Here is a 23,143-nt window from a genome sequence, read left to right as displayed (position 1 = left end):
GGAGGTACGTGGATATACATGCAGAGAAAACACCCATACACATAAAATAGTTTAACAACAACAACAACAACAAAAAGTTTAAAAGGGAATTCAGTTAGAATTAAATCCCTAAAGAACCCAGGTCAAGAGCCTACACTGTACACCCTAACCGCAGGGCTGGGAACCTCGCCTGGCCTCTGCTCTTCTGCCCCGGGCTCTCTCTGCTCTCAGTTCCCCACTGAGCCCTCATACCCTGTACCCAGCCTCTTTTCTCTGCCCTTCCCTGTTCAGGGTGTCCTGGGGCCCCACCCTCCCAGCTCACTCCTCCCTAGAGTGGGGATTAGAATCCAGGTTCACAGACACCTTGAGTCATTGTGCCCTGGGCCCATCCCCTGGGCCGTTGGGGGGTGGGGTAGGGGTAGTCGCACTGGGTCTTCCTGGGCTTCAAAGCTCAGTTATGTGTCATCAGCTGCAGAAAGCTTCTGTGGGATTAGCACTGTGCCCCGCCCTGTCTTCCTCGTCCTCTTCCACCACACCACCACACGGAAGTCCGAGGAGCTGAAACAGGTGGGGCATCATGTGTGACAGGTGGACAGCAGGAGAAGTGACTCTTGAGGTGGCCGGCAGATGAAAGGGCTGGAAGGTAGGTGGACCGGGAGATAGCAGAGAGAGACGGAGAGACAGGCGGAACAGGTGGCAAACCATTGAAGACCTGGCAAACAGGTGAGAAGGTGGCAAACAGGTGGAAAACCATGAAGGAGTGGCCTGGGGGACAAGGGGCAGAGAAAAGAGGGCAGGGGTGAGGGCACAGGGGAGGGTGAGCTCAGATACCCTATCTTTCCTGGCAGACCCTGGAGGCAGCACACCATGAGGTTCCGCATTCTCTTGCTCCTGTGTGTGGTGGGTGAGTTTTCTGAATTGGTGGTTGGGGGGACTAGGGAGGGTGTGGGGTGGGTGAAGGGGTAGAGGAGGGGTGGTGGCAGCCCTGGGACTGGGTCCTTCCCTTTCCCCGTGATAATGTTTTATACCGGAACCTGGTGCTGAGGAGGGGAACAGGGCAGCCCTGCTTAGCTGTCTCCCTGTATCCATGGATTTGTGGACCATCCACCTTTCTCGGACATTTCTCATCTCTCATCTTTTTGTGCATTTTGCTTTGTTTTCCTGACCTCGGCCTCCTGAGGGCAGGGATGCCAACCACACTCCACCACATACCTCAGCCATTGTGTCTTCGCCTCTATCTTCCTGTACCATGCCTCCTTCTTCCACCCACAATCTTCATGTCTAACCTCATTTCCCTGGTCTACACTCTACCTCAGGTCTCAGTCAGGCTGACAGGGAGAAGATCTACGGTGGCACTGAGTGTGTGAAGAACTCACAGCCTTGGCAGGTGGGGCTGTTCCACGGCAAATACCTGCGCTGTGGCGGCGTTCTTGTGGACCGCAAGTGGGTCCTTACGGCTGCTCACTGCAGTGGCAAGTAAGCACCCTGGATGGGACCTCCTCAGGCTAGAGGGGCAGGAGAGCGCCCTGGAGTGGAGCTGGGTATTGCCAAGCAGGACCAGGCGCCCGCAGTGGGTGGAGGACTGGATGGAGGACTGGATGTCGCCTCTGGTCCTCTCCCATTTCCTCCCATGCCCTTCTCTTTCCTACGGTGTTTATCACCAGCCCCAGGCACTCCATGACCCCAGCCAGACTAAGGGTGTCACGGAACTTGAGTCACAGACTGTCCCCCAAGAAGCCAACTTCAGCCACCCTTCCTGGAGAAGCCAATTAAAACAGACAAATTAATAATAGAAAGAAGATTTACTCAACATGGCCACACTGAGAAGGGCAGAAAGTGATCCCGTGATCCCCTCTACTCCATCTTCGGGGTCCCGCAGTGAGACTGAGGTGTAAATAGAGGCCTAGTGTTATGCAAGTCTATGCAGACTACGATGTGGTCAGACCCACCACAGACCCACCACCCTCTGGGCTTCAGGCTCAACCTGTGGCAGATGAGCTCTTAGAACTAACTGCATGAAATCTTATTCAAGGAGATGCTACTCCTTGGTTGGCATCTTTTCCTTTGTCCAGCATGAGATTCCTAGGAGGGAGATTCCATTGTTCCAATAATCTGATAGATAGATAGATAGATAGATAGATAGATAGATAGATAGATAGATCCATTGTTCCAATAATTGGATAGATAAGTTGATAGACACTAGTGTCTTAGACAACCAGGATGCCCCCTGAGCTATCTCCCCAGACCCCAGAGAATCCATTTTCTAGGTCTGGACTTCGTTGTGAAAGGGGAGCCTAGGTGCCAAGAGACTAAGAGGTTCCATGCAGGACGGAGACGTGGTATCCTCCTGATCCATTGCTCAGCCAACCGCCCCGGTAGCACTGCTGGTGCTGGCTATGGGGATAAATTCAGCAGCTGGTATATTGAGGACCCCCCTGTCCCATGACACTTGTTGTCAAAGAGCAGTAGAGAGAGACAGGGGCCATGGAAATAGAAGACTGAGGTAACATACATAGATGATGTGGGGCAGAGATTCGGAAACAGAGACAGAGAGAGGTAGGGGGCGACCTATCTGCCACTCACTGACCAACCGCACCCTCAGGTACATTGTGCGTCTCGGGGAACACAGCCTCACCAAGTTGGACCGGACGGAACAGTTGAGATTCACGACGTTCTCCATCACACATCCCAGCTATCAGGGGGCCTATCAGAACCATGAGCATGATCTTCGACTCCTGCGGCTGGACAGACCCATCCGCCTGACCCACGCTGTCCGGCCGGTGGCCCTGGCCAGTTCCTGTGCACCTACGGGGGCCAAGTGTCGTGTCTCAGGCTGGGGCACTACAAACAAGCCATGGGGTAAGAGGGCCTTGAGTTTAGGGGTGAGAAACAAAGGGTAAGAGATTGTTCACTTCAGGGGAAGCATGGGTGTGGGGTTAAAGATCAGGGTCAAGGGTCATGGTAGGTGGGAGTCTTTAGAGTCTCAGAGGTTAAGAAATTGAATATGGAGTCAGAGGCCAGGGGTTAAAGTTGTGACCAGAGGTCAGAGTAACACCAGGGATCATCAGGACATCATGGGTCACGGGTTCAGACACTAGAGGTCTCTATAAGGCTGGTATCACTAGGCTTCTAATCTCAGGTACTCTGGAGGCTTCCATAAGAGGGTAGCAAGTTCAAGCACAGCCTTGGGTAGAGAATGAGAGCCCATCTCAAAATACAAAATGAAAACGTCTATAGATGTGACTCAAAGGTAGAACCCTGCTGAGACTTCTTAATTGAGTGTCCGGGCTTGTGGTCCAGCTTGAAAGCCTTTAGGTTCAGTCTCCACTAGGGGTGGGACACTGAGGTCACTGAATCGCAATCTGGTCAGAATCTTTCTCATGTCATAGGATTTGGGCCAGGGTTTCTGTGTCATGGAATCTGGGGTCAAATGACCCAAGATCAGAAGATCTTTTTTTTTTTTTTTAAGTTGAGATGAAGCAAAAGTTTGGAAGATGCAGAACTGAGGTCTGGGGTTAAAGTGAAACTCAGGACATGAGTTCAGGAGATGGAAGACAGGAAGTGAGGCTGAGAGTGAGAGGTAATGAGGTCAAAGGTTAAGGGAGCAGGTCTATGACCTGGGGACAAGGGTTACCATGAAACTGAGTCATGAAACTCGGTGTTCAGGAGGCAGCAGAGTGAAGGGGAGGGGTACGAATTCGGATGGAATGTCTGGGAAGAATGTAGCCTGGAAGTAGGGATCTCAGAGCACTCCCACATCACCCTTCCTCCATCTCCAGACCCTTTCCCAGACCGGCTCCAGTGCCTCAACCTCTCCACTGTCTCCAGTGAGACGTGCCGCGCCGTGTTTCCTGGAAGAGTAACAGAGAATATGCTGTGTGCAGGTGGAGAAGCCGGGAAGGATGCCTGTCAGGTGAACCCACTCAGGGTGGTGACTACAGTCAGGGACAGAAAGGAGAAAAGGAAGATGAAGCCTTGGGTGGGGTCGGGGAGGAGGCTGAAGAGGGACTCTGAGGTAGACTGTGGGGCATAGTAGAGTTCTCAGTGCCATGGCCAGACAGACACAACAACATGGCAGAGCGAGGGGGAGAGGGAGCAGCGTGTGTGGCCACCAATACTCACTTCCCAGGCCAGGATCTCTGTTAGCTAGGGCCTGGAAGACAGTGTCTGGAGGATGGCTGTTGGTGTCTGAGAGAGGCGAAGAGGAGGGCTGCTCTTCACCTGAGCCAAAGCTGGATTCTGACCTCACATTCTTACAGAAGTGAGGAAAAATAGGAAGATACACAGACCCAGGAGGGGAGGGGGGAGGGGAGGGGGGAGGCTTGGCCTGAGGGAGGAAGAGGCAGGAACTAGGAGAGAGGGGCAGAGTGGAGGACCAGGAGAGGGAGGATTAGAGGGTCAGAAGGATAAGAAGAGGGAGGGACAAACAGGTAAGCAGTAGAGGATAGAGAACTAGCCGGGACTGGATATGCCAGGGCCCTTTGCGGGTCCTCCAAGGCTTCCCCACCACTGACTAATTGGGCTTACCCATGGGGGAGGGAGAGAGAGAGAGAGAGAGAGAGAGAGAGAGAGAGAGAGAGAGAGAGAGAGAGAGAGAGAGAGAGAGAAAGAAGAAGAAGAAGAAGAAGAAGAAGAAGAAGAAGAAGAAGAAGAAGAAGAAGAAGAAGAAGAAGAAGAAGAAGAAGAAGAAGAAGAAGAAGGTCACAAAACCAGCTGACTATGTCAGTGGGTGATCAGGTGACCCTGCTCTCTTCAACACCCCAGAAGCGGCCACTCTATCATAGGCCCAGAGACCAACCAATTTCCTCAGAGCATTCTTCTACTATAGACCAGCCCTCCTTCCTAAGGTTGGGCAAGGAAGGGCATTCTCTTCACTTATTGGCCAGAACCTCCAGTCGGGTGGCATCTTCCTTCCTATTGGCTAGCTGTCAGCATGGTCTTCCTGTGAGCTAGCCATGCTCCTTTCTCCCAGGACCTGGCTTGGAGTCACTTTCTTTAAGTATCGTCTCCTTTCTGTCTTTTAGGGTGACTCTGGAGGCCCCCTGGTGTGTGGAGGGGTTCTTCAAGGTCTGGTTTCCTGGGGATCTGTTGGGCCTTGTGGTCAAAAAGGAATTCCAGGGGTCTACACCAAGGTCTGCAGATACACGGACTGGATCAGAAAAGTCATCCAGAACAACTAAGCGGCTCCCTCGATCTGCATGCAGCTCTGCTTAGGGACCACTCGGACCCCTGGACCCTCGGACCCCCCAGACCCTCGGACCCCCGGACCCTCGGACCCCCGGACCCCCGGAGCCCCGGACCCTCGGAGCCCTGGACCCTCGGACCCCCAGACCCTCGGACCCCCAGACCCTCGGACCCCCAGACCCTTGGACCCCTGGACCCTCGGACCCCCGGACCCTCAGACCCTCGGACTCCCGGACCCCTGGACCCTTGGATCACTGAGCTCCCCTCCCTCACCACTCCAAGCTCCCACCCTTGTGAGCTTAGAACCTCTTGAAGCTTCAAGTCTACCTATGGCAGTGGCGAGGGGCCTGTACAACTGTCTGGAATAAAAGTCATACAACCAAGGGAAGGGGCTGCACCCGTCTGTTTAATATCCAATATTAAGACTGGAGGAAGCCAGGAAGGGTGGCAATTTTGCTGGACTTGGTTGCATAGATCTGTGATCTGAGCACTCTGAAGAGAGAAGTGAGGGGGATCAGGAGCTCAAGGCCATTCTGAGTTTTATGAGACCCTCTCGCAGAAATAAACAGCCCAGGAGTGAGGGTGGAGGCCTTTAGACCCAGCACTTGGCAGGCTGATCTCTGAGTTTGAGGTCAGTCTTGTCTACAGAGGGAGGTGTAGGCCAGCCAGGGCTACACAATAAGGATCTGTTTTAAAATCCAAAGTTTGGGCCTTAAATTTATTATTATTATTATTATTGATGTATATGGGTATTTTGCCTGCAAGTATGTCATTGAGCCACATGCATGCAGTTCCCACTACAGCCAGAAGAGGACATTGGATTTGGAGCCCCTGGGGCTGAAGTCGCACAGGGTTATAAGCCACCGTGTGAGTACTAGGAATTGAAGCAAGGTCCTCTAAAGAGAGTAGCCATCGCTCTTAACTGCTGAACCATGTCTCCAGCCCCAGCTTTTGGCCTTCTCATGAAGTGGATATAAATGACCAGGGTGGGGGTGCTGTGTTAGGCCTGACTGCACCGTACTATCCACCTGTTCTACCTTCTATGGAAGGCCAGTACGTTCTATTGTGTCAGAGACAGTCTGAGGTGAGTCTGGGGATGAAACAACCCAGCTACAGTAGTTGACTATTCCTGCCCTACTGGTCCTGTCTCTACATTCTCTTCAGAAGGCAGAAAAGAGGGCTTTGCTAAAAATGGCCTGAGAGGGGATCTGGGGACCTGGGGTGCTGACCCAAAAGCACAAGGGTGGTAGCCTTTCCCAGCATCCTCCTGGGAATTTTATCCCCCACTCCACCCCAAGGTAGGGCCAGCACCCCCATGTCAGAGCAGGGAACTGAGCTTCCCTGGGGTGGAGTCACCTGTCCCACGTCACTTGGGTAGGAAGAGGCAGAGCCCGTAGGGTTTGAGGCCACGGTAGGCTGCCGCCGGCAGAGCCTGGGCCTACCCCGCCTTGCCCCACATCTGGCTAGGGAAGAAAGGAAGGCGAAGGAGGCCCACGGAAGAAAGATCTCAATGAAAACATAAGCTAGGAGAACTGAGGCTTCAAACCTGAAGCTACCTAATGAGGAGACCCAGGAGGCTGAAGAGTGACTGGAAATTATCTACAGAAACCAGTAAGTGCCGAGGCCAGGGCAGTGGAGACCGGGGTGCGGGGGCAGGGAAGGGTCAGCAGGGAAAGGAGATCCACGTAGGAGCCCTGCTGCCCCCCCGCCCCCCACTGCCACTGAGGGTTCTCTCTCCTTTCCTGAGCCATGGCTGTCACAGGCCCTGACCTGCCTCCCCCACCGTCCTGTCCTGCCCCTTCACCTGGCAAGCAGCCCCACCTCTGTGATGTCCCAGATCCCCCCTTCTCTCTTTGGAAAGGAGAAGGAGGGCCCAAAGGAGGCCTAGGGGCCCACTGGAGGAGGGCTGTGAGGAGGGAGAGGACCACAGGAGGAGAGACAGCAATGGAGACCTTAGAGAAGAGACCAGACAGGCACAGTGGGAGGCCTCGAGAGGGATGGGACAGGACAAAAAGCTGAGACAGGAGAAGACAAGCAGGGACTAAGCCTAGAGGCAAAGAGACCAAAATCACACACAGAGGGAGAGAGGGGTGGGGGCGGTGCTGAGGCTCAGAGACCTGCTGGAAAGAAAAGGCTATTCCTCCAAGAGGAGACCACAGGGGAGAGAGGGGCTCACACAGGTGGCATCCTGTCTCCCAGACCCCAAGGCTGCCTTGGGAGCCCCCCCAGCCCTCCCCCGTGGCAATGAGGCAGAACTGGAAGCCCAGTCATCCCAGCGCCCGCCCGGCTCCAGGGGCCAGTCCCCTGCCTGCCTCCCTGCCTCCCTCCTCAGACCCAGCCTGCAGCAGCTGCCAGCCACACCCTTTCGAGTCCCTGTCCCCAGAGCCCAGGAATGAATCCAGGAGAGAAGGTTCCCCCACCTCCACCTCCACCCCCACCCTCACCCCCACCTCCACCCATTCCAGAAGACTGCCATCCTAGAAGCTAGGCCTCCTCTGTCCTAACAAACATTTCCCCCTCTGATCTGTCCTGGGAAGATAGGGAGGGACTTGAAGCCACACTCTGCTTCTCTCTGTATCTCTCACCTCCAAACTGCTACCCCCAAACTCAGTGACCTCTGTCCCCTTAGGTGGCTTTATCCTGCCCTTCTCGTCCTGCCCTTCTCTCCCACCCCCGCCAGCCAGGGCAGCTGTAGGCACCAGCTGTCCCTTCGCCAACCACACCCAGCCCAGGGCAGTTGTCCTTCCCAGGAGTTCAGCAAGGTGGAGGGAAGGACTGCACTGGTTGTGGACAAACCTCACAGGTCCCTAATACTCCGCATGTTGGGACATCAAAAATGAGGTCCTTACCCAGTAGGTGTAGCCCCTTCCCCTTGTCCTCTCATTTGTGGGGCTCCCAGTTGTGGAGCAAGCCAGGTTCTCATGTAAGGAAGAAGAAAAATATTCTCTAAGATGTGTCCAGGGGTCTTCCTTGTCCACTGGCAGCTTAGACAGCGTGGGCCAGGGTCCTTGCCCGACAAAGCCCCTCCCAGCAGTGTTGTCCCTCCCTCACTCGTGCTTTCTGTACCCAGGAAGTTGCCTAGAGCCAAGATTCTGCCCAAGGCCGTTCTAGAAGCAGAAGGCTTTCCTTACAGGCTTGGGGATTGGTGTGAGGACCAGGAGGTTCCCCTGGGGAAAGCAGTAAGTGGTCAGAGAAGCAGAGAAACCCAGCAGGTGAAAACCCAAGAAGAAAATCCAAAAGCCAGTTTTCCAACCTCCTCTTAAAGTGAATAGACCTCCCTCCTTGTCCCCAGGGGAACCTGGAGCCCGCCCTACCCTACTCCAGGCCAAGATGATTCTCCGATTCATTGCACTTGCTCTGGTAACAGGTACGGTGGGGCTTAGAGGGAAGGGTGGGACCTCCCTCTCCTATTTCTCAGTCCTCCCCCACACACACATATGGGGCACCTCCTTGAAGATCACCTCCATGAACTAGATAATCAAGTGGGTCTAAGAGGAGGAATGAGGGGTCCTGGATCCCCTCAAAATCTTAGGACAGCCATTAATGACCTGCAACTATAGTCTTATACCAGCGCATGCCAGCCGGGAATGCGAACGCCTACCCTTTTTGCTCCTCCCACTCTCATTTCTGGGGCCCCTCTACCAGCGTACCTCCTCTTATACTTGTAACTCATTTTTTGCCCCCTTCAGGGCACGTAGGGGGAGAGACGAGGATCATCAAGGGCTATGAGTGCAGGCCTCACTCCCAGCCGTGGCAGGTGGCCCTCTTTCAGAAGACACGGCTTCTCTGTGGGGCAACCCTCATCGCCCCCAAATGGCTCCTGACAGCAGCCCACTGCCGCAAGCCGTGGGTGCGGGGGCTGGGGCGGGGCTGGGCGGGGCTGGGAGGGGGCTGGAGATGGAGAGATGGATGGAGAGAGGGGCTGGGGCTAGAAAGAACATGTGGGGGTGGCAGCAGTGGGATTGGGGATGGTGTGGTGTTAGCATGGATGATCAAGACTGGAGAGGCTGAAGTTCATGTGTATGACGGAGGCCTGGTTGGTCTGAAGATGGAGGCGTTGGGGATGGAGTGGCATTAGTTTGTATGAGGAGGATCTAGTTGGGTTGATGGTAAAGGAATGAGGTGGTCTTAGAATGGGTGACGGCCTTAGTCAGGATGAGGATGAGGGAGGGGTGAGTGAGGCTGGATCTGGGTTTTCACAAGGTACAATCATCATCTCTCCCTCCCCACCCCTGCCCCGTCCCCCTACCCTTCTACTTCTGACCACATCTCTCCCACCTCAGCCATTACATAATCCTCCTTGGGGAGCACAATCTGGAGAAGGCAGACGGCTGTGAGCAGAGGCGGATGGCCACCGAGTCCTTCCCCCACCCCGGCTTCAACAACAGCCTCCCCAACAAAGACCATCGGAATGACATCATGCTTGTGAAGATGTCGTCTCCCGCCTTCATTACCCGAGCTGTGCAACCACTCACCCTGTCCTCGCACTGCGTCACTGCAGGCACCAGCTGCCTCATTTCCGGATGGGGCACCACGTCCAGCCCCCAGTGTAGGGGCTCCTGGGGGAACCGTGATCAGGGTGGGGGATGGGATGTGGGAAAGGAGACCAGACGCATCTTCTGGGGCAGTCAGGAGAGGGGGGAGCTCAAAGGGAAGATGAGGAATTCTGGGAGACTCACTTTTGGGCCTCAAGACTGAGACAGGTGTGAGACAGGTGTGAGACAGGTGTGAGGCAGGTGTGAGGCAGGTGTGAGACAGGTGTGAGACAGGTGTGAGACAGGTGTGATTCCCAAATCTATAACTTTCTAGTTGTGGGATCTAAAGCGTGTGGCTTTACCTCTCTGAACTTTGGGTTTTTTCCTAAAAGAATAATCATACCCACCTACCACAGTGGGGTCAGAGATAATGCATAGGGAGCAAGCAGTAGAAGAATTTACTCATAGCATTGCTGGTGCTACAGTTACAAGCATAGAGATGGCTAAGGGCAAGCGTTGCCCCGGTGGGGTTGGAAGATCAGGGGATCACTGCTCACACCCTCCACTGCTGTCCCCACAGTGCACCTGCCTCACTCCTTGCGATGTGCCAATGTCTCCATCATCGGACACAAGGAGTGTGAGAAGGCCTACCCGGGCAACATCACAGACACCATGCTGTGCGCCAGTGTTCGGAAAGAGGGCAAGGACTCCTGCCAGGTCAGCAGACAGGGGCTGGGTCTCCAGCCACATACCCATTCCCACCTCCGTCACATCTTTACTGATACCCCCAGCCCTGACCACAACCACATCCAACCTGCCTCCCCATGTCTACCCTCCTCTCCAACCCCACCATGAAGAACCTCTGGACCCTAACCCCATCTATATTCTCACCCAGAATCCCACCTTCATCTCCCAGCCTCTCACCATCCCTCCCGCAGCCTCTTCCTTTACCTGCCCGCTGGCTTCACCACCGTCCTCACCCCATCCCAACTGCCCCGCTTGACTCTAACAGGCTGTGTCTCCTCTCGTGCCAGGGTGACTCAGGAGGCCCTCTGGTCTGTAACGGATCTCTTCAAGGTATCATCTCCTGGGGTCAGGACCCGTGTGCGGTCACCAGAAAGCCTGGTGTCTATACAAAAGTCTGCAAATACTTTGAGTGGATCCACGAAGTTATGAGAAACAATTAGAGGGAACCTGCGTCCCACCACCCAACCCCTCCAACCTCTTCTTAATGTGTTGACTTCTCTCCATTCTGCTCCCAAGAAGTCTCAGCTGGGAACCTTGCATGTGCTCTCTCTGACCCCACCAGTATAGTATAGGGATGCTCTAACTTGATGATCGACCGGGAGGCCTGGAATCAAATCCTGACTTGAACTAAATTGTGACTCTGGACATGATCATCGCTGGTTTTGTTTGGTTGGTTTTTGTTGTTTTGTTCCCAGCTTTGAAGACAGTCCCTGGCATATTCCAGGGTTTCAATAAATATTTGTTAAATGATAAATGGTTCTGTTGAGTGCCAACTGCATGTTAATTCTGATCCAGAGGACGTTTAAATGTCACATGTGCATGAGCGTTTGCCTGCGGATTTGTTTGTCCACCCTATGCCTGCCTGCTGTCTGAGGAATCCAGAGGAGGGCAAAGGATCCCCTGGCCACCATGCGTGCTGGGGACCGAACCCTGGTCCTCAGAGAGAGCAGCAAGTCCTCTGAACTGCTGAGCCTCTCCCCAGATCTCCCACCTAGATCTTCTAAATGTTACTAAGCAACTGAATGCTCGTAAGCCCCTAGGAGATTGGTCCTATTTTTCTACCCAGTTTGTAGTCATGAAAGTGAACACAGACATATGAAGTCCACACGGTTGAAACCTGAAAGACTGGGGGATTTAAAGTCCAATAACTCTTGGCTCAGTTTGTTTTCTTTTTTATGTTACTTTAAAATTTTTTTTTAGTTTTTTTTCCATTTATTTACTCATTCTTTTTTTTTTTTTTTTTTTTTTTAAGGAGTGGACAGGGAGAGGCTCGTGCCATGGTGCACGTGTGGAAGTCAGAGAGAAGATTGCAGGAGTCAGTTCTCTCCTTCCACCATGTGGGCCTGAGGATCACACACAGGGTGTTAGGCAAGAACCCTTACCCACCAAGCCATCTTGCTGGCCAGGCAGAAGAGACACACCCAGTTCATCTCTCTACATGAGAAACTGCCCGTGCAAAAGTGTAATCGCACTGAGTGTGTCCTCGTGCGTGGATTAAGAGGTCTTAAAGGGGGCTACCATCATTTTCCAACTGCCAGCTTCAGTTCACTGAGGTCAGTGTCGACTGGTCTCTGCAGGCCAAAATGAAGTCAAAGGACACAAAAGCAGAAAGGAAATTCCTGTCACCTGTAACACATTTCGAACACTCTGTAGCTCCGAGTAGCTGGGGACTGGTATAATCACTGTAGCAAAATGTCTGGACAGGGTTGACCCAAGCAACCTCTGAAGTTAACACAGTTTTCGACAGACAAGATGTCTCGGGGATAACACAGACATTCTGTTCAGCTTCTGGGGAGAGATCGCTGGAACTGGAGAGAACCAACCATCTCCAGTTGTTAGGTGGACTCACTTGCTGTGTGACCTCTTGTGAGTCACAGCCCTCTCTGAGCCTCCCATTCCTCACCCAAAATGAGGGTGTCAGCCAAGGCGAGGTGGCCTGTCCCTTGATGTGAATCACTACCTCCTGTCACCTGAATACACACAGGGAGGGTACAAGATGCTCACACGGGCTCAGCACAAAGCTACGGCTTCCCGCCCCCACCCTCTAAGCACATGCTGAGACACAGGAGCCTACTGTGTCTTGGTTTAGACACTTGGGAGTCTGTCTGTGTCCTTCCCACTCTTTCCTCCTGCCCACTCGAACTCTGCCCACCTCTCTCTTCTTCCGCATTCTGACACCTGTCAGCACACACCTTGCCCCCTCTTCGCTGCCCCTCTCCCGCCACTCACCGTCTCATCGCCCCAAGCTCCCAGAAGACGCGCAAATCCTCCCATCTTCCCACCATACCTGGGAACATTTCTCAGAACAGGGCATGGGGGAACCCCCAAGAAAGCCAGCTCCAAAAGGTATTCTTGTCGCTGACAGAAGCCTGTATTCCAGGGCCCCTCCCAGAGCAGGAATCTGGAGCCCTGGTTGAATGCCAGCCCCACCCACGTTATAATTAGGGAGAGGGAAAGAGAGGGAGTGAATCCCTAAGGGGGAAAGGTGGGAGGAAGCTTCCGGGATCTTGAGGGTTAAAAAGGGAGGTCTGGCTAGGGGTCCTTGGTCAAAGGATCGTTTGCAGCCCATACTGCAGGGCAAGAGACACTTCTGAGTCTCCTCCTTTCTTCTTACTGGCGACTCCCAGGTGAAGCGGGATGCACCCCACCCTATCGGGGTAGATGTCAAGAGGATGGGTGGAGAGACCCTCGGGCAACGGGCAAGGACTCTTTCACAGCCCTGATTTCCCTGCAACGTGGGGGAAGTCCCTCAGCTCTGGGGTTAGGAAGAGGTTCTCACGGGCTCTGAGCAGGACCCCCACCCACCCACGAAGGAGTGTGGGCCTGGAGTTTAGCGTGTGGCTAGTGGCCAAGAAAGGCTAGGTGCACAAATCCAGGTGCACTGGAGTCCTGGGGGCCTGTGGAGTGGGCTCCACTGAAGCGGTTCAGGTGTGCTGGGGCAGGGGGTCTTGACCGAGCATCTATTTTAGGCCTCCACTCTATAGCCTCTGCAAGCCAGGTATCCAGGTATCAGCTATGAGGGTCCCGTTTCTTCACCTTTCCACCGCCTTTGGCTCCTTGTCCCCGGTAAAGCTGCTGCCGCCGCTACTGATGGTGCAACTCTGGGGTGAGCCTGGGGCGGAGGGTGACTGGAGGGAAGGGCCAGGGCCGGAGGTGGAGGAAATGTTGCCACTGCAACCATAGTGAGCTCGCCTTCCTGGGGGCCTGGTATCCACGTAGACACCCCAAGCAGGATCCACCCTCGGGTGGGCTCTGTCCCCAGATGCCACGCCCAACTGTTAGCGAACCCAGTCCCTTCACACCATCCGCTTCGCCACCTCTCTGCCTCTCCTACCTTGTCTCTTAGCCTCTGCTGCCTCGCCTGCCTTCTCCCCACTCCTCGCAGACCCATTGCATCCCTCCCTCTTCCTAAACGGGGTGCTACGGTCCCCCTAACCTGCTGGGCAGTGCTGGAGCACCTTCTCATGCTTGGACTAGACCTCCCCTCTCCTCTTACACATCTCTTCCCATTTGTCTAGCGCTTCTCAGCGTTCTGGTCCCGTTTCTTGCTGTCCCACCTTGTCCCTGTCTCCTCACTGCCGCATTAGTTCCTCATTGCCCCACTGTGTGTCCCGTGTCCTTCTCCATATTGCCTCCAGTGTGGTGACTGCTCCCTTTACCGCCCTTTTGTATTCTGTCTTCTTACTGCTCGCTCCACTGTGTCTCTGCCCCTCTGCCCCTTCCCCCCCCTTATCTATCACATTCCCTCTGCACAGAGCTCTGCCTAGGCTCGCATCGGGTGTCAGCCCGGTAGGTTAGATCCCTGCCTTCCCTGCACATTGCCTCACCCCGCATCTGACTCCCACTCCAGCCTCAGCCCTGGGCTGTCTTAGTCCCATTCTACTCTAACCCCTCTTGCCCTGTCACGCCTCAGTAACTGGTTCGCGGAGTTCTCTAATTTTCAAACTCCTCGCGACTCAGCAGCGCCCCCTAGAGGCAGGTCCTTTGAAGTGCTGCACTAACCCGGAACCCAGACCGGGCCGGGCCGAGACCTGATCCGCTCATCCCGCTTCTCTATTTCAGCCGCACAGGCTCAGGTGTTCCCGGAAAACGACACGCGAGTGGACCTCGAAGCCTTCAGCGCCCTGTGCGCGCGTGACTCTCCTCCCTGGCAGGTCTCCCTCTTCCATAACCTCCAGTTCCAATGCACGGGAGTCCTCGTGGACCAGAACTGGGTGCTCACGGCCGCACATTGCTGGAGAAATAAGTAAGGAACCACTCAGACGTAGCAATGGAGGAGCGGGGAGGATGGAGCCGGGGTGCTCGCCCAGCTTCGGTCAGGTTACGGGTGGCAGCCATCCTTTAAAAGAGGCAGGGTCCAAGCTGCAACGCCAGGGCGGGATGCTGTGAGCCCATCGCACCTGTCCATAGAAGTCAGGGCCTGCAGTAGTCAGTATTTAAGTAAGACCTGTAGTCTCTCCTGTGGGCTTCTCATAGTGTCCCATGCTAGAGCAAACTGTGGCTCCTGACCATCGCCTGCCCTCTGTGCCTGTAGGCTGCTGGCACTGAAGTGGGACACAGTGGAAGAAAAAAAAAAAAAGACCTGTAGTCTCCTCATATGCCTGCAACTCAGGGAGAAAGGTGACACGGAATAAAGGAGAGGTGGGCATACCAAAGAGTTGAGACGTCACACCCTCAAACTCTTACTCTCTTCCCTCAGTCCCAGGGGACCAGCCCCAGCTCCTCTCCCAGACCTCTGATCTTAGGAACCCATTTCACTTTCCCACCCTCTGACCTAAGGACTGAGATCCAGGCTCTGTCTCCACGAAGGCTTTGCCTCCATCAGACTACTCTTCCTTCCCCAGGTCTCTGAAGGCTCTAATTGGGGGTGACCAATTCCAGAAGGGGCAACTGCGGTCCACGGAGTCCCCTGTTTTCCACCCCAAGTACCAGCCTTGCTCAGGTCCCATCCTACCACAACACTCAGAGGAACACGACCTCATGCTGCTGAAACTGAGCAGTCCTGTGATGCTGACGTCCAGCGCGAATCCTGTGCGACTGCCCAGTGGGTGCCCTCAGCCAGGGAAACAGTGCCAGGTCTCAGGCCGGGGGACCAAGGCCCCCAGAAGAGGCAAGAACTGGGCCGGAAGAGGGTACTTTAGGGAGGAGGGCTGGACTCCTGGGTTTAGGGGAGGACCCTGTGGCCTGGATTCCTGGGTCCAAAGGGCTGAGTTAGAGCTAGACCCTAGATCTGAGGGAAGATGACTGAAGCCTGGATGTCTAGGTCCGAGGCTAGAATACGATCCCTGGGTCAGGGGACTCCAGAGATTGGGGTTGGATTCTTAGGTCTGAGATTAGAGGGATGGAGTTTGTAGTCTTGGATCTGGGGAAGAGTCTAGACACCTCGATGTGAGGTCAGAGAGCTGGGGCCTGGACCTCTGGGTATAAGAGAGGAAGGCTGTGGTTAGACTCCCAGGCTGGTGGAAGAGGGCTGAGGTCTGACATCTGGGTTTAAGGAGAAGGCTAGGATCTAGACCCCTGGGTCTGAGGGAGGAGGCTGGGGCTGGCACCCTGGGTCTGAGGGAGGAGGCTGGGGCTGGCACCCTGGGTCTGAGGGAGGAGGCCTAGGGAGGATCATGAGGGTATGAATTTCTGTGCCTAGGGGTGGAGGGGTGGGGTTAGGTTCCCTGGGAATGCAGGAGGAAGGTTTGGGGCTGGGTTCTGGGGTCTGGAAGAGAGGGCTAACTGGTCCCTGTGTGACTGGCCTGTCCTCAGTGAAGAACAATAGGGGCCAGAGAATTTCCACGGCAATTCTCCTTAGCCGGGGGCAGTGTGAGACCTTCTACCCGGATGCAATCACCAACAACATGATTTGTGCTGAGCCGGAGAGGGACCAAGACTCTTGCCAGGTAAGGACAGATCAGCAAGCAAGTCTGTCTCCTGGACTGGGGCGGGGGGCAGAAAGACACAGAAAGAGCTGTCTCTGCTTTCCCTCCCCTCCTCCCCAATCCACGGTCCTCCCTACTTTTTACCCCCTTTCCCCACCCACTGCCTCAATCCATTTTTCACCCTGCCAACCCCTATCTCTTGATCCTTGTCAGTCTTCTCACTTTGGGACCAGCGGGTTCCAGCTGCAAACCCACTGCACCTCCATTGTCACCTCCCCACTTGAACCCCATGCTGGCATCACCTCTGTCTGTACCCCTTACCACCCCAGCTCCTAACAGCCTTCCGGCCCCAGTCTTCCATATCCTAACCACACAACCAACAGTCCTCCAGACAGTGGCAGCTCTCACTCCATGCTATCTCCTTCCTCTCATCCCCAGAGTAACTCCGGCAGCCCCCTGGTGTGTGACGACACCCTGCATGGCGTCCTCTCATGGGGTGCTTACCCATGTGGTGGTACCCGGCACCCGGCTGTCTTCGCCAAGATCTGCACCTATACCAACTGGATCCGAAATGTCATTGAATTCAATTGACGGCTTCTCACACCCTCCATCCCCGCTCCATCTGCCCACCCTTCTCCTCCTCTCATGCCAGCCCACACCTCTAAGAGTGTACCCCCTCCTCTCAGCCCCTGCTCACCCCTGTTCTCTGCTCGCAAATGCAGAAAATGGTGGCTGAGAAAGTTCTAGTACCCCAAAGAAGCTGGCAGTCCCCAAGTCTCTAAGAGAATTTATCTGTCACTCAACCTGGCTTCCTTGACCTCCCTCCTCTGTGTGGCCGGAACAAGCCCAGTACTCTCTCCAAGCCTTGGTTTCCTTGTCTGAAAAATGGGGATAATGAATTGTCTACCTCTTACATATGTTGTATGAAGACCGTGTGTGTGTGTGTGTGTGTGTGTGTCTGTGTTTATGCTAACTGTCATGAAAACATGAACAGCATCTGGTTATCACTCGCTGATTAAACACCACCCAATCCGACCTCCAAGGTGTGTGCCTCTGCCTAGGATCAGAGCCAGTGAGTACACAGAGGGCAGCCTTCACATGTCAGCAGCAAGGAAGAGACTGGCTCCACACTGCCACCCAGAGCGCCCTTAGAGTCCTTTCATGTTTTAAGTACCTCATCCAGTAAAACTGATGATACAGTGTGTGGCAGTAGAGTTGGAGGCTTTTGGCTTTGGTTTTGAAAAATCACATTTTTTTTTTTTTGGTGTATGTGTCTGCATGCATGTGTGGAGATCAAAAGCAGTTGTTTCTTTTTTTCTACCCCAGAGTCTGAACTCAAGTCATCTGGCTCAATGGTGAACACCTTTACCCACCGAGCAATCCTGACAGATCTTCTTAATTCACAAAAGCATGTATTTATTTACATGAGTGGATGTGAGCATATGATGCATACATGTCAGAGGAGCCAGTGCTTCCATTCTAGGGACTGAACCCAGGGTGTCAGGCGTGGTGGTGCCCTCGCCCACTGAGTCATCTTACTTGCCCAAGTTGGAATTTATTGCAAAAAATTTTAACATTGGTTTTAAGCATGAGGGTTAAAAGAAAGAGAAGCACTTTGGAAGAAAGCAGGACACATCTAAAAACATAGGCATGGCCTTCTTTTTATTATTAAATGTATATATCTATTCAAGTGTGCACAGGTGTGTGTGTGTGTGTGTGTGTGTGTGTGTGTGTGTAGAGCAGAGAACAGTTTGTGAGAGTCAGTTCTCATCTTCTCCTGTGTGGATTTCAGGGATCAAACTGAGGTCATAGGCTTACCAGCATGCGATTTCACCCACTGAGCCACCTCACCTACCCCAGGAGTATGGGCGTCTCAAAGAAGCAGCAGCTCATTGGTTTTCACAATAGTCGGAATGGGCTTTTCAATAGGGCTTGAAGTGAGCATCATATGGATTTTTGGTTATATCAATATATAACTGTGCCATTATATCTAAATGAGATCATAGGGTAGCTACTGGGGTCATCTGCTGGGACCACAGCAGAGATGGTGTAACTCCAGATCAGGAGGACTCGGGAAGGGGGTTACCTACAATGTTGATGGTTAACAGTCTCATCTCAGAGGGACCCAGAAAAGTCTTAGGAGAGGCGTGAGGCCCAACCCAGGTCAGATACATTTTGTCCTTTGGCCTGGATTACTTTGACTTTAGGATTCTTTTCTGAAAACATTTTTATATAAAAGAAATATTGGACCAGTCAACCAGCTCCACAGGTCACACACCTGGAGGGAAAGGGCAGACGCTGCAAATTGTTCTCTGACCACCACACAAACAAACGTAAAAAACACGAAGGTCTGAAGAGATGGCTCGGCAGTTAAGTGTGCGGGCTGCTCTTCCAGGGGACCAGAAATCAACTCGTAGCATTCACACAGCGGCTCACGACCAGCTATAATTCCAGTCGCAAGGGCTCTGAGGTTCTCTTCTGGTTTCCAGGCACTCACGTGGGGGCATACTCATGCAGGCAAAGCAATGATGCACATAAAATTGCAAATACTTAAAATATGGAATAATGTCTTAGTTATGATGTCTATTGCTGCAACAATACACCATGACCAAAATGCAAGTTTGGGAGAAAGGGGTTTATTTGGCTTATACCAACATATCACTGTTCATCATTGGAGGAAGTCAGGACAGGAGCTCAGTCAGGGCGGAACCTGCAGGCTGGTACAGAGGCTGCTTCCTTCCTTGCTTGCTTGCTTACTTGTTCAAGCTGCTTTCTTATAGAACCCAAGACCACCAGCCCAGGGATAACCCCACCCACAATGGGCCGGGCTCTCCCCATAAGTGACTAATTAAGAAAATGCCTTACAGCTGTATCTCATGGAGGCGTTCCCTCAACTGAGGCTCCTTCCTCTCTGGTGACTCTACTTTGTGTCATGTTGACACAAAACCAGCCAGTACAGCTGGAGAGATGGCTCAGTGGTTAAGAGCGTGTAGTGCTTCTACAGAGGAGCCTGAGTTTGGCTCCCAGCACACAAGGGTCAGATGCCTCGGGCTGCCTCTCGCGCCTGCACTTACATCCGTGGACCCTTCCACAGACATGTACTTTAAAACAATAAATAAGCAAAAACTCAGTAGGGTTGACTGTGCTGGAATCCCTGACTCTCAGCTGGTGAGACACGTGAGCTCGCCTTTGGAGCACAGGCTCCCTCTTCTGCCATTTTCCATCCCTGCCCCATCCTCAGCCCACCCACAGGACTGATGGGAAAATCAGATTCTCCATCCCCCTAACCTTCCAGAAAGGTTTTTTAGCTACTTCCTTTTCCCCTCCCACTAGGTCTCATTTCTGGCTGCACCCCAACACCAGTTCTTCCTGTCCTGGCAGGAACCAGCCTGACTTTAGGTCACTGGACACACTCTCTGCCTCCCTTGGGGACCTGGAATTGGAGGGTCTGGTGCTGCATCCTCGCCCACTCCCAGCTACAGCAGAGAGCCCCCACTGCTAAACTCACCAAGGAGCCTTCCCGTGGACTTTAGAAAAAAAAATGTGCTGTATGCTAAGGGCTCTAAGGGTTTTGTCAGAGAGGTTATTGTCCCCATCTTGATATGGTCTGTGAATAAATGTATCTATTTCAAAGGGTGTATGGAGTTCTCAACAAAAATTCAGATGAAATGTAAATGCTTGATCATCCTGACTTACCCTAGACTTAAATAAAGGGAACTCAGAATTTTTGATAGAGGGGCATTTAGTTTGGGTCTTAAGGGATGAATAAGAGCTCACCAGAAAAAGGATATAAAAGAAAAGTGTTCACTTATTCAATCATCACGTTTTCCCCTTTCGATCACCAGTTAATTGAGCCTCTGTTATACTCCAGGCCCAGAGCCCACCTAGTGTTGATGTCTAAGGTCAGAACCTGGAGTCTGACCTACAGCTCCCCTCCGTCGGCTCTGCCCCATCCCACATCATTAGCATACCCAGGAAATGTCAGTCCAATGTGTCATCTTAGGATCCGAAGCCCAGTAAGTAGGGTCTTGCAGATAGGCCTTATGTTTGGAAGTCATTCACCTATGTCATCTGCCAAGTCCCAGAGATGACTCCAACCAAACCCAACCCCCAGGAAGCTGCTCATCAGGTCTGAGAGACAGGCTAGTCTCGCATTCCTGACATTCAGGTCTCGGTGAGGTCACCTCCTCCATGAGGCCTCCCTGGATTGCCCTAACCAAACTTGTCTTATGCTGTTTGCACCCCCCCTCTCTTATTTTTTTTTTTTTGGTTTGTTTTTTTACTAATCATTTTGTTGGTTTACATTTCATATGATCCCCCCTTCCTGGTTACCCCTCCACAGACCCCATTTCCTCTATGACACCTGTGACAGCAGCTGCTGTACCGTGTGTGTTTTTATTTGATAGCATCCTCCCCAGCCCCGTCGTGCACTGCTCCAGCCCCTACCCTGAAACAGAGATGCCTGCTAGATTAGACTCATGCATATTAAATGAGATCGTAGAAACCCGCTTATTTAGGCCCAGGCTATCGAGGCTGGAGATAGCCCAGTGCTCAGGAACCCTGGATGAGCACAGAGAGGCCAGGCTCGGCCCCAGCATGGTGGCTCACAGCCGTCTATGACTCCTGCTCCATGGGGCCCAGTGCCTTCCTCTGACATCTGCAGACACCAAGTGACACGTGTGCGTGCATCCAGAGAAAAAGTCACACGCATAGAGTCCTAGAATCCAAATCCATTTTTATAAAAGCCCCCTCGAATGATTGGGCTGGAGAGATGGACGGCTCAGTGGGAACGAGAGCTCGTCTCCAAACCTGATGACCTGAGTTAGATCCCCGCGACCTACATTCTGGAAAGGAGAGAGGTGACTTCTGCCAGTTGTCCTTTGACCTCCACACCTATTCTGTATTGTGCCCTCATACAATAAATTAATCTAATTTTTAAAGGCAGCTTCTAGAGGCTGAAGAGATAGCTCGGCGGTTAAAAAGCCTAGCATGATCAAACACGTGTAACACATGAATAAAATAAATCTCTTTTTAAGGATAGGTATTAACACAGATTTTTTTATTCTCAAGACAGGGCTTCTCTGTGTAGCCCTGGCTGTCCTGGAACTCACTCTGTAGACCAGGCTGGCATGGAACTCAGAAATCCACCTGCCTCTGCCTCCCAAGTGCTGGGATTAAAGGCGTGTGCCACCACAACTGCAGCCAACACCAACTTTTTTAAGATCTATTTTATTTTCATGTTATGAGTGTGCTTACACTCAGGTACCACCAGAGGGCATCAGATCTCGGGGATCTGGAGCTTTAACTCAATACAGGCTACAGTGCATGGCTGTTGAGAACTGAACCCCACTCCTCTGGCAGAGCAGCAGAGCTCTGTCCCACTGACACATCCCCCTGGGTCCTAAAATGTACTCTCAAAGCAGGTACTGTGGTCCTTAGCACACAGTGTCTCCTTTCAGCTCTCAGAGACATCTGCACGGGGAGTAATTTTACCCTTGGCTGGCATGCACTTGAAGACTGTGCAGGGCTCGGGGGATTGGGGGGGTGAGAAGGCAGGTTGTTGAATATTCTTCACATAGAAGGCACTTTTTGTTTGGTATGTGCATGTATTCACATGCGTGTGTGTGTGTGTGTGTGTGTGTGTGTGTGTGTGTGTGTGTGAAGGCCAGAGATGTGTGCACATGTGTGTGTGTGTGTGTGCATGTGGAGGCCAGAGGTGTGTGTGCACATGTGTGTGTGTGCATGTGGAGGCCAGAAGTGTGTGCACATGTGTGTGTACATGTGGAGGCCAGAGATGTGTGCACATGTGTGTGTGTGTGTGTGTGTGTGTATGTGTACATATGAAGGCCAGAGGTGTGTGCACATGTGTGTGCCCACATGTGAGGGCCAGAGGTCAGATAATTTCTCTCTCTTTTTTGCTGCCCACCCTTTCTTGTTTTTGCAATTACCATTCTTTAACTTTTTATTTTTGTAATTTATTTATTTATTTGATTTTTATGTGCATTTTGCCTGTACGTGTGTTTGAACACTATGTACATGCAGTGCCGAAGGAAGCCAGAAGAGAGCACTGGATCAGATCTCCTGGAGCTGGAGTCTCAGTTCTGAGAGACCATGTGGTTGCTGGGAATTGAACTGGGGTCCTCCGGAAGAGCAGCCAGTGCTCTAACCCCCCCCCCGAGCCATCTTCTTAGCCCCTCTACCTCCTTTTATTACATCTTATTATTTTTAATTTGTGTGCATGTGATGGGAGCTGAGAGGTATTCATGCCAAGGACAACTCATAAAATTTAATTCTTTCTTTCTTCCACCATGTGGCTCCTGGGGATCAACTGGGGTCAAGCTTGGCCGCAGTCCCCTCTACCCACTGAGCCTTCCCATTACTCCTTCTTATTTTTTGAGACAGAGCCTTTCGCTACATCTCACAGATTGGCTAACCTGGCTTGCCAGCAAACCCCAGGGTCTGCCTGTTGTCATCTCCTGAGTGCTGGGGCTAAAAAACCATGAACCACTGTGCCTGTTTTGGTTTTTGTTTGTTTGGTGGTGGTGTGAATGTGTGTGTGTGTGTGTGTGTGTGTGAGAGAGAGAGAGAGAGAGAGAGTGTGAGTGTGCATGTGTATGAGTGTGCATGTGTGTGCGTGTGTGTGTGAGTGTGTGTGTGAGTGTGCATGTGTGTGAGTGTGCTTGTGTGTGTGAGTATGTGTGAGTGTGCTTGTGTGTGTGAGTGTGTGTGTGTGAGTGTGTGTGTGTGAGTGTGAGTGTGCATGTGTGTGTTTTAAACAGGGGCTCTGGTAACTGAACTCAGGTCCTCAGGTTTGCACAGTAACTAAGTACTGAACCATCTCACTCCCCAGGCACCCTGACGAGAGCAATGTCTGTTCCTCAGTGCCACCCG

The 23,143-nt window shown here is 52.8% G+C and overlaps 3 protein-coding genes and 1 non-coding gene across 4 annotated transcripts; all 4 read left to right on the top strand.

Moving 5' to 3' along the window:
* The first annotated feature begins 846 nt into the window (after positions 1 to 846).
* Klk12 (kallikrein related peptidase 12) lies at positions 847 to 5,159 on the top strand. The gene is made up of 5 exons (XM_052178970.1): positions 847 to 883; positions 1,296 to 1,455; positions 2,582 to 2,838; positions 3,759 to 3,892; positions 5,004 to 5,159. Exons 1-5 carry the CDS (start codon positions 847 to 849, stop codon positions 5,157 to 5,159), a joined length of 744 nt encoding a protein of 247 aa, XP_052034930.1.
* A 3,304-nt stretch (positions 5,160 to 8,463) lies between these two features.
* Klk11 (kallikrein related peptidase 11) lies at positions 8,464 to 10,825 on the top strand. Its single transcript, XM_052178955.1, has 5 exons — positions 8,464 to 8,530; positions 8,853 to 9,009; positions 9,447 to 9,712; positions 10,219 to 10,355; positions 10,673 to 10,825. The coding sequence occupies exons 1-5, from the start codon at positions 8,494 to 8,496 to the stop codon at positions 10,823 to 10,825; spliced, it is 750 nt and encodes a 249-aa protein (XP_052034915.1). The 5' UTR covers positions 8,464 to 8,493.
* A 2,122-nt stretch (positions 10,826 to 12,947) lies between these two features.
* On the top strand, positions 12,948 to 17,096 carry Klk10 (kallikrein related peptidase 10). The gene is made up of 6 exons (XM_052178943.1): positions 12,948 to 13,012; positions 13,355 to 13,491; positions 14,448 to 14,631; positions 15,230 to 15,495; positions 16,140 to 16,273; positions 16,691 to 17,096. Exons 2-6 carry the CDS (start codon positions 13,401 to 13,403, stop codon positions 16,841 to 16,843), a joined length of 828 nt encoding a protein of 275 aa, XP_052034903.1. The 5' UTR covers positions 12,948 to 13,012; positions 13,355 to 13,400; the 3' UTR covers positions 16,844 to 17,096.
* On the top strand, positions 14,808 to 14,949 carry LOC127676528 (small nucleolar RNA SNORA42/SNORA80 family). Its single transcript, XR_007976001.1, has one exon. It is a non-coding gene; the product is annotated as a small nucleolar RNA SNORA42/SNORA80 family (small nucleolar RNA).
* Positions 17,097 to 23,143: the final 6,047 nt, after the last annotated feature.

Source organism: Apodemus sylvaticus, chromosome 1 (assembly GCF_947179515.1).
Source record: "Apodemus sylvaticus chromosome 1, mApoSyl1.1, whole genome shotgun sequence".
In the NCBI taxonomy this organism is placed as follows: Eukaryota; Metazoa; Chordata; class Mammalia; order Rodentia; family Muridae; genus Apodemus; species Apodemus sylvaticus.
Note: the sequence above shows the minus strand (reverse complement) of the source record. Positions and strands in the feature narration are given on the sequence as shown.

What these genes read in the sequence shown, in the direction of transcription:
- Klk12 (XM_052178970.1), top strand. Translation starts at nt 847, where the DNA reads ATGAGGTTCCGCATTCTCTTGCTCCTGTGTGTGGTGG. An exon ending in CTTGCTCCTGTGTGTGGTGG is followed by an intron (nt 884 to 1,295) that starts GTGAGTTTTCTG and finishes ACTCTACCTCAG; the next exon opens with GTCTCAGTCAGGCTGACAGG. An exon ending in CCGGGAAGGATGCCTGTCAG is followed by an intron (nt 3,893 to 5,003) that starts GTGAACCCACTC and finishes TCTGTCTTTTAG; the next exon opens with GGTGACTCTGGAGGCCCCCT.
- Klk11 (XM_052178955.1), top strand. Translation starts at nt 8,494, where the DNA reads ATGATTCTCCGATTCATTGCACTTGCTCTGGTAACAG. An exon ending in TGCACTTGCTCTGGTAACAG is followed by an intron (nt 8,531 to 8,852) that starts GTACGGTGGGGC and finishes TGCCCCCTTCAG; the next exon opens with GGCACGTAGGGGGAGAGACG. An exon ending in CACCACGTCCAGCCCCCAGT is followed by an intron (nt 9,713 to 10,218) that starts GTAGGGGCTCCT and finishes CTGTCCCCACAG; the next exon opens with TGCACCTGCCTCACTCCTTG.
- Klk10 (XM_052178943.1), top strand. Translation starts at nt 13,401, where the DNA reads ATGAGGGTCCCGTTTCTTCACCTTTCCACCGCCTTTGGCTCCTTGTCC. An exon ending in ACTGATGGTGCAACTCTGGG is followed by an intron (nt 13,492 to 14,447) that starts GTGAGCCTGGGG and finishes TCTCTATTTCAG; the next exon opens with CCGCACAGGCTCAGGTGTTC. An exon ending in GCACATTGCTGGAGAAATAA is followed by an intron (nt 14,632 to 15,229) that starts GTAAGGAACCAC and finishes TTCCTTCCCCAG; the next exon opens with GTCTCTGAAGGCTCTAATTG.